Source organism: Chrysochloris asiatica, unplaced genomic scaffold (genome assembly GCF_000296735.1).
Source record: "Chrysochloris asiatica unplaced genomic scaffold, ChrAsi1.0 scaffold00001, whole genome shotgun sequence".
In the NCBI taxonomy this organism is placed as follows: domain Eukaryota; kingdom Metazoa; phylum Chordata; class Mammalia; order Afrosoricida; family Chrysochloridae; genus Chrysochloris; species Chrysochloris asiatica.
Genome location: NW_006408519.1, coordinates 3,909,262 through 3,918,906, shown reverse-complemented (window position 1 = coordinate 3,918,906; position 9,645 = coordinate 3,909,262). Strand labels below are relative to the sequence as shown.

Below are 9,645 nucleotides of genomic sequence, written 5' to 3'. Positions count from 1 at the left end.
CTAAACTAGATCACTAATTCACTTTCTAAGAGATTATTTAAAGACAAGACAAAATTATTCATAGTGAATAATTCCACTACTTTATTAAATTAGATGAAGGTCTCTTTTAGGACACTCCAAAGATAAACTATACCATCCTTAAGTAAACCTATACTTTCCAAAAGCTTAGATTCTAACCCCAAATTAATATGAATCTTCCTGCTCTGTGTCTTCAGTATTGTTAGTGTTATGTTGACTACATGACATATACTAGATTTGGTTTAACTGTCTTACATACCAACTACTAAAGCCAGTGATGATGAAACTGAAGAATTCTACCAACTTCTTCAGTCTGAAACTGATCAAACATGTAATCAAGATGTATTGATAATTACTGGGAATTGGAATGTAAAGTTAGGAAACAAAGAGGAAGGATCAGTAATTGGAAAAATGGCCTTGGTGATAGCAATTATGCTGGAGATCACATGATAGAATTTTGCAAGACCAATGACTTCTTTATTGCAAATACCTTTTTAAAACAACATAAAAGACGTTTGTATGTATGGACCTCACCAAACACAATGCACATAAACTATTGTGGAAAGAGACATGTGTGGAAAGAGATGGTCGAAAAGTTCCATATCATCAGTCAAAACAATGTCAGGGGCAGACTGCAGAACAGACCAATCGCTCATCTACAAGTTCAGGCTGAAGCTGAAGAAAACTAAAACATGTCCACAAGATCTAAACTATGACCTTGAACATATTTCACCAGAATTTAAAGATTATCTCAAGAAGAGATTTGATGAATTAGATACTAATGACTAAAAACCAGAAGAATTGTGGGAAGACATCAATAACATTATTCAAGGAGAAAACATTAAGTAGATAAGAAAGAAGGAAAATAGTTGTCAGAAGAGACTCTGAAACTTGCTCTCTAGCAAACAGATGCTAAATCAAGTGGAAGAAATGAGGAAGCAAAAAAACTGAACAGAAACTTTCAAAGGGAAGCTCAAGAAGACAAAGCCAAATATTATACTGAAATAAAACAAAGACCTGGAGTTAGAAAACCAAAAGGGAAGAACACACTCAGCATTTCTCAAGCTGGGGCACTGAAGAAAAAATTCAAGCCTCGACTTTCATTGTTGCACTAAAAGAATTGGTAAAACACAAGGATCCAGGAATTGATGGAATACAAACTGTAATCTTTCAACAAACGAATGCAGCACTGGAGGCACTCATTTATGTATGCCAAAAAATTTGAAAGACAGTTACCTGGCCAACCGATTGGAAGAGATCCATATCTGTGCTCATTCCAAAGAGAAGCATGCCAACGGAATGCAAAAATCACAGGACAATATCATTAATATCATACACAAGTGAAATTTGCTAAAGATAATTCATAAACAGCTGCAATATTACACTGACAGAAACTATCAAAATTTCAAGTCAGACTCAGACGAGAATGTGGAACGAGGAATATAATTTCTGATGCTAGATGGCTCTCAGCTGAAAGCAGAGAGTACCAGAAAGATGTTTACCTGTGCTATATTGACTATACAAAGGCTTTTGATTCTGTGGAACATGAGTATGAGTATGAGTATGAGTATTCTGGAACATTTCATTGTAATGTACAAGTTCATTAGGAACTTGTACATAAACTACAAGAGGCAGCCATTCGAATACAACAAAACAACACTGAATGGTTTAAAATTAGGGAAGGTGTGCACTAGGATTGTTGTATTCTTTCACTACATTTATTCAATATGTATGCTGGACAAATAACCCAAGAAGATGGATTACATGAAAAAGAATGTGGCATCAGGATTGGATAAAGGCTCATTAACAATCTGTGATGTGCAGGTGATATAGTCTTGCTTGCTGAAAGTGAAGAGTACTTAAGTGCTTATTGATGAAGATCAAAGACCACAGCCTTCGATACGGCTTGCACCTCAATGTAAAGAAAACACAAATCCTCACCACTGGAGCAATAAATAACTTCATGACAAATGAAGAAAAGATTATGTCAAGGTATCATTTTGCTTGGATCAACCATCAACACTCAAGGAAGCAGCAGTCAAAAAATCAAATGATGTATTGCTTTAGAAAAATCTGCTGCACAAAACCCCTTTAAGGTGTTGAAGAGCAAAGATGTCAGTTTGAGGACTAAATTGTGCCTGATCCAAGACATGGTATTTTCAATAGCCTCATATGCATGCAAAAGTTGAACAGTGAATAAGGGAGATGGTAGAAGAATTGATGCATTTGAGTTATGGTGCTGGAGAAGAATATTAAAAGTACCATGAACTGCTAGAAGAACAAACAAATCTGTATTGTAAGACGTACAACAAGAATGCTCCTTGGAAGCCAGAATGGCAAGACTTTGTTTCTCATACTTTGGACATATTGTCAGGAGGGACCAGTGCCTGGAGAAAGGCATCACATTGGGTGAAGTGGAAGGGTAAGCAAAAAAGAGGAAAACATCCAATGAGATGGATTGGCACAATGGCAGCAACAATGGGCTTAATGATTGTGAGGAAGGTCCAAGATTGGACAGTGTTTCATTCTGCTGTATATGAGTCACTATGAGTTGGCATCAACTCGATGGCACATAAAAACAACATCTTACAATATGTTCCTGAAACACAATAAAATAAAGACATAAAAATGCATACTGCAGGATATCTCTGAGGTGATAGGAATACATTAGCGTCACATAGTCTAGATAAGATATGTTTCGAGTTATAGCAGTTACCAGGATTTACCAGAAAAAGAATGGTACACAAAGTGGAAGAAATGGGGAAGAAAAGAAAAATGTCATCAGAATTGATTATATTGGCTGATATCTCTACACGTAGATTTCTGAATTATTGTTAATGAAGCAATTATTCTTTCAAAAGCAAAACCAGGTTATGACCAATGGATAATAAAGTGAGATATTCCAAGAAGCAAAGATCCAATTACATTTTGATATATATTTTTGTAGTACCTAAAGGAAAAAGACACAAATACTAAATTTTGTTTTTAAATCTGTTAAATTTAACCAGGTACTAAATTAATGTCAAATAGCATCATTTCTCACTCCAAAGAGCCAAAGTGAATGCACGCACAACTTTCCAAACTGCCCTGAAATCTTTCATTTTCATACTGAGGCTCTCTGACGTGCTGCTGTGTCAGGGGGTCTATAGATTTACTCACTTGCCCAGTTTTCAAGGCCCAACTCTTTTTAGAATTAAATGATTTTTCTGTTTTTCTTCTCAATTGGAAAGCACTTTAAAATGTGAATTATTCGAAAACCCGTAAGATCCTTTAAAAGTGTTAATTAAGGATAAAGCAAATTGCATGAACACATACTATGCAATAAACCAACCCATATTGCTGTTATTGTTATTAAGTGCCAGCTAGTCAAGTTCTGACTCATAACAACACTGTATAGGGTTTCCAATGAGCAGCTGATGGAGCTGAACTGCTGACCTTATGGTTCGCAGTCCAATGCTTATCTTACAGTGCTACACCAGGAGTTCAACCCCTTATAGCTGGCACTAATATTCTAACTTCATAGATAAGAAAATTAAGTGTCAAACAGGTTCATTTACCTAAAGATACACAGTTAGCAAATGGTAAAATCGAGATTTGAACCTTAGGTCATTGGGTTTCAAAGTCTATGCTATGAAATAGAGCACATTTAAAAAAAAATAGTATTCTGGTCCAGTGCATTACTTCTTATTGACAAGAAAGGTCAATAGATCTTTCAAAATGCCTAAGTTATATCTCAAAGGAAATTTAAAGTTTATAATCAACAATATCTATTAACTCCATAAATAGTGTTCAGTAAAATTCACTGTAATGATTTTAGAGTATTTTTACCACCTAAACAATGCATAAGTTTTACAATGCCTAAAGATGCATTCTGTTATTGAAAACCTTCTAGAATATTAATGTAACACAAAGTGAAGTACCTATTGTTTAATAATGTGACAGACCACTTAGGCAGATCATACTGTACTTCAAAAATTTTTTATTCCTTATGTAGATGAATAATAATATTACATAATCTGAAATTAATATGTAAAAGGAATTTATATTACTCTTTAAATGTGATTTTATTTTCTTTATTTCAAAAAACAATAATAAAGGCAGTTCACAATGAAGAGTAATTACTTATGACCTTTTCAGGTCAATTATCACTATAAAAACATAATGAAATCATATGGCTCAATCCTCCCCAAAATTTCTAAAGGTAACTACTTGAACATTTTTGCTAAACTAAAAGAATTTGGGATTATAAAGTGAATGAGAAAAATATAATGTCATATTTCACCAAAATCTAATAGCAAATTTTGTTGCCATTAATTCTTGTTCATTTTTTCCTTTAAAATATCATTAAAACATTATATATATATATTCTATACGAATATTTTTGCTTGTCAGTGTAATTTATAGAATAGAATTGTAAGGAGTAAGCTGAATTTTATTATATTACCTCAGGCTTTTGAGTATATCTCTTTGTTTTTAGATAAAATATCACAGTCAATTTTCCATTAAAGGAAAAACTATAAAATCTTGAAGGACTTAAACAGAGCTTTCACTCTCACCATTTTCATGATCAAAACTTCAACAAAAAAGAGTTACAACTTGCTATATGAATAATTTTTAGAAACAAATTAAGCTCATTAGAATCATAGTAGGTAACTAAAACACCCATTCAGCCACAGTATGTGACTTCTTCCAACTCCAAATGATGCCAATATAGTTACCCTTTCACTACTACTATACTTAATAAACATCAACTTCTATAGGTAACATGTCTATAACTAGCCTTACAGACATAGATCACTATGAAATGAAACCAACTGACAAGAAATAAAATACTATATTAACTTTCACTTGACACTACTATTGATAATAATGTGGTGTCTTCTAATTTTTTCTCAGATGTCAGGCACAAAAAGTCAATACTTGTTGACACATAAAGACTAATTTATTAAACTTCTTTTGGAGCAATGTATTAAAACACAGTATATTGAAAACCTAGATTTAGATAAAATAATTAAATTTATAAATGTTGACAGCAACCATTCATATTAACTGATTTAAAAAGTAATAATCATTTTTCATAAAATTGTTTTAGGATACATACAAAGAGACATTTTATTATAATATTCTCTGAGTAGTAAATTCACTTTTCTTTCTTAATCTTTATCCCAAACTCTTTGATAGCTTGGGGAAAATATTATAAGATTTATTTTAGCTAAGGGTAAGCATCAATTAGCAGTGTTGATCAATTTGCCTAACTTAAAAATATTAGGACTAATCAATGGAAGCATTGTGACATACCAGGTTACTTCCAGTTTTATCACATTTAATAGAATAAATTTAGAGAAATCTTCTAAACATAGGATAAAATGTTTACTGAAAACGACAAAGGAAAACCTCTTCATGAATCATGGCAGTTTCTTAAGCAAACCACCCTCTGTTCTAAATATATATCCATATACTACTATGGATATCAGTCATGGTAAGTCTCTCATAAACATGAAAGACTTTTATAGTTATTGCCTCATGAAAGTATATTTGTATGTGAGTGTTTATAATAATTGATTATGAAAAGGTAAGGAAAATGAAACATTGTGTTTCATTACAATTATTGCTACAACTCCACATGCAAATTCACTAACTTAATTGGGTTTTTTTTTTAAGAAAGGACCAAAATTGCAAAAAAAAAAAAAGATTTTTTCCCCTTACAAATGAAAAAAACTGCCTTTAAAAAAAAATTTGATGTGATGGTCATAAGAATGAATGGGGTTATTCTAAAGGAAAAATGTTTCAGAAACTCAAATAAAGGAATCCCTAAAAGCAGGATGAAAACATTTCCTGGTAACACTTTCTGAAGGCAGTAGTGATAAGAACGAAGTCTAATAGTATTTAATTATATTTACCTGTCTCTGTCTGGAGAATAATGATCATCCATGACACGATGTCTATCCATTCGGCTAATTGTATTATAATGTCCAGTAGATGAACGTGTCCCTCGATGTCCCTGTTCCACATTCCGACTGAAATAACAAGATTCATTCAATGTCTTAGTGCATAATCATATGTCACACTAAGAAGTGAGGTTTATCAATAAAGATACTGGTAGCGGGAGTGGTGGGTGTATGCCATGGAGCTGATCCTGACTCATAGTGACCCTGTAAAGGGTTTCCAAGGCTGTAAATCTTTGTTGATGTTGTTTTTGTTGTTGTTGTGAGAAACTGAGTCGGTTCCAACTTATAACAACCCTATATAGGGTTTCTGAGGCCTTATCTTTCTCCCACAGAGTGGCTTATAGATCCAAACTACTGACTTTGCAATCAGCAGTTGAGCTGGTAATGTACTAGGCTACTGTTATTGTTGTTAAGTGCCATCAAGTCAATTCTGACCCACAGTGACCCTGTATAGGGTTTCTGAAGAGCAGCTGGTGAGCTTGAACCACTGACCATGCAGTTCCAATGGCTTTACAGTCTGATGCATTAGCCCACAACGCCACACCAGGACTCCCATCACTATGCTACTAGGTCTCCTAAAATACAGATACTAGAAAAAAATAAAAGTCCCTGTATTGCCAGGGCCTTTTTGTTTTAACTAATTGCATCCTTAGGCATATAGGTATATATTTCAACTGGAGGCTCAGAAAATGTTGGGAGTTAGTTGGGCCGATACCTAAGGAGTCCAAAGGAATCTAATGCCAATGGGGATAGAAATCCGGAACATCAAAGCTACCAATAGATGACTCACAGGTATCTAACTAGGGCAGATGATAGTGATACTCAAAGATAATATGGAACACCAGATTTGTGTGGAGTCCTGGAGTGGCGCTGTAGGAAAAGCACTGGACCGAAATGTCAACAGTTCAAACGCACCAGCTACAACTCGGAAACCCTTTACAGGATTGCTATAAGTCGGAACCAACTTGATGACATTTAACAAGATTTGTATGGAGAAAGTGAATTCAGTGCTGGACATGTTTGGAGTATATGAATAGATATAGAGCTTCCTCATAGGAAGTTGGACATAAATTCAGAACTCACGAGAATAATTCAAAATCTGTTGCTTCTCACCATCTCCTCATATAGCACTAGTCCAAACAACCATCTTCCTGCCCATGTAGCAATAACTGCCTAAATAGTCTCATCCTTCAGCTCCTATTCCCATCCACTATCACACACATCAGCCCTTTAAGACATAAGAACCATCATGACTTGGCATGTTATAAGATACAAGGTGGCTGTTGTTGTTAAGTGCCATTGGATTGGTTCCAACTTATAGTGACCCAGTGTACAACAGAATGAAACACTACATGGTCCTGAGACAGCCTGGCAAGTGTTGCTCTGTTTGAGCCCACTGTTATTGCCACTGTATCAATCCATCTTACTGGGAGTCTTCCTCTTTTTTGCTACCCTCCACATTACAAAGTGTAATGTTCTTCTCCAAGAACTAGTCCTTACTGAAAACATTTCCTAAGTACAAGTGATGAACTCTCACCATCCTCGTTTCCAGTGAGTAATCCAAAATAGATTTGGGTTTCTTCCAAATCAGGTTTGTTTTTACTTCTGGCAATCTAAGATATATACAAGTCTTTGCCTACACCATTATTCAAATGCATCAGTTCTTCACTAGTCTTCCTTATTCATTGTCAAGGTTTTGTATGCAAAAAAGGCTTGAGCCAACCATCTTTGCTCAAAATGACTTCTTTGCTCTGTAACACTTTAGAGAGATTTTTGGAAGCAGATTTGCCGATTGCAACACATCCTTTGATTTCTTGGCTACTGCTTCTATGAATGTTGATTGTAGATTCAATTAAACTGAATTCTTTGACATCAATCTTTTCTCCTTTTATCATTATGTTATTTTTGATGCCAGTTGTACATCCTTACATTGAGATGTAATCTATATTGAAGGCTGTAGTCTTAGTTCTTAATCAGTATTTCTAGTCTTTTTCGCTTCCAGCAAGCAAGATTGTGTCATCTGCATATTTCAGATTTATTAATAAGTCCTCTTCCAATCCTGATGCCACATTCTTCTCAATATAATCCAGCTTCCCAGATCATCTACTCAGCAAACAGACTGACTAAATACAGTGAAAGGAAACAACCCTGATGCAAAAATCACCTTTCCTAAATGATTTTTAAACCATTCAAAATCCTCTTGCTGTGTTCCAGTCACTGCCTACTGGTCTTTGTACAGGTTCCTCATGAGCACAATTTAGCCTTCTGGAATTCCCATTTTTCACAATGTTATCCGTACTTTGTTATAATCCAAATAGCCTTTGCATAGTCAATAATGAACAAGTAAATATTTTTCTAGTATTCTGTGCTTTCATCCAAGCTCGACATGGCATCAGCAATCATATCCCCAGTTCCATGTCCTCTTCTGTATCCAACCTGAATTTATAGCAGTTTCCTGTTGATGTAATGCTGCAATATTTATTAAATTACCTTCAGCAAAAAGTTTTCTCACATGTGCTATTAATGATAATGTTGCATGATTTCTACAATCTGTTAGGTCACCTTTCTTTGGAATGGATGTTTTAAAATCCATTGGCCAGGTACCTATTTTCCAAATTTTGGGGGATAGATGAATGAGTGCCTCCAATACTGTATCAATTTCTTGAAACATTTCGATTTGTCTTCTATCAATTCTTGGAGCCTTGTTTTTCACCAACACCTTCAGTACAGCTTGGACTTCTTCCTTCAATGCCACCAGTTCTTAATCACATGCTACCTCTTGAAGTGGCTGCACATTGACAAAATTAGTTTAGTACAGTGACTCTGCATTCCTTCCATCTTCTTTTGATGTTTCCTGTGTCGTTCAACATTTTGTCCATCTTATTACTAAGTATTTTCAAATCTGTTCAGGCTCACAGAGACCAATATAGGGTTTCCAAGGAGCAGCTGCTGAATGTGAATCGCCAAATTTCATGTATGATGTTCTTGATCCTATCCCACAGTTTCTCTTATCATCAATCATTAGTGTTTAATGCATCAAATCTGTTCTTTGGTCAAATTTTGGCTCTTATGGAATTGTTTTACTTTTCTTTTGCTTCAACCTGAGTTTCCGTATGAGCAATTGATGACCTATTCCACAGTTATCTCTTAGCTTTGTTTTGGCTGATGATATTGAGATTCTCCACAGTCTCTTTCCATAGATATTAATTCTATTAGTATAGTGATTATTCTGGGTTTTCTATGTAGATAATTACATTATCTTGTGCAGATTCTTTTGGGGCAAAGCACAACTCATATCATTCAAAATGGTGGTATTGATTATCCCTTTGGATTAAGTGTTCACTTTTTTCTAGAATAAAATATCCTTGTTCTACATAACATTTTTGATATTGCATTCAATTTTTAATTTTTCTAATCAACACTGCCCTGGTGTGGCACTGTAGGGTAAGCACTGGACAGCAAGGCCGTTCTGAATCAGAAGGTCAGCAGTTCACACTCACCAGCCACTCCTCGGAAATCCTATACAGGGTTGCTATGAGTTGGAAATGACTGGATGGCATATAACAACAACAAGAAGAATCAAAATAGTGATGCCATTTTTCTTCTGGTTTAAATGTGCCTATTATAGTTTTATGGAGTTCTGATGGTGTCATGGTTACAGGATCTGTTGCTCCATGGG

At 34.8% G+C, this 9,645-nt stretch overlaps 1 protein-coding gene across 3 annotated transcripts in view; it reads right to left on the bottom strand.

Moving 5' to 3' along the window:
* RIMS2 (regulating synaptic membrane exocytosis 2) overlaps positions 1 to 9,645 on the bottom strand; it is a 738,459-nt gene that overhangs the window by 267,138 nt on the left and 461,676 nt on the right. For all 3 annotated transcript variants that reach the window (XM_006830627.1, XM_006830628.1, XM_006830629.1), the window contains one exon: positions 5,919 to 6,035. In XM_006830627.1, the coding sequence (XP_006830690.1) occupies positions 5,919 to 6,035 (117 nt within the window). The remainder of the gene's footprint in view (positions 1 to 5,918; positions 6,036 to 9,645) is intronic.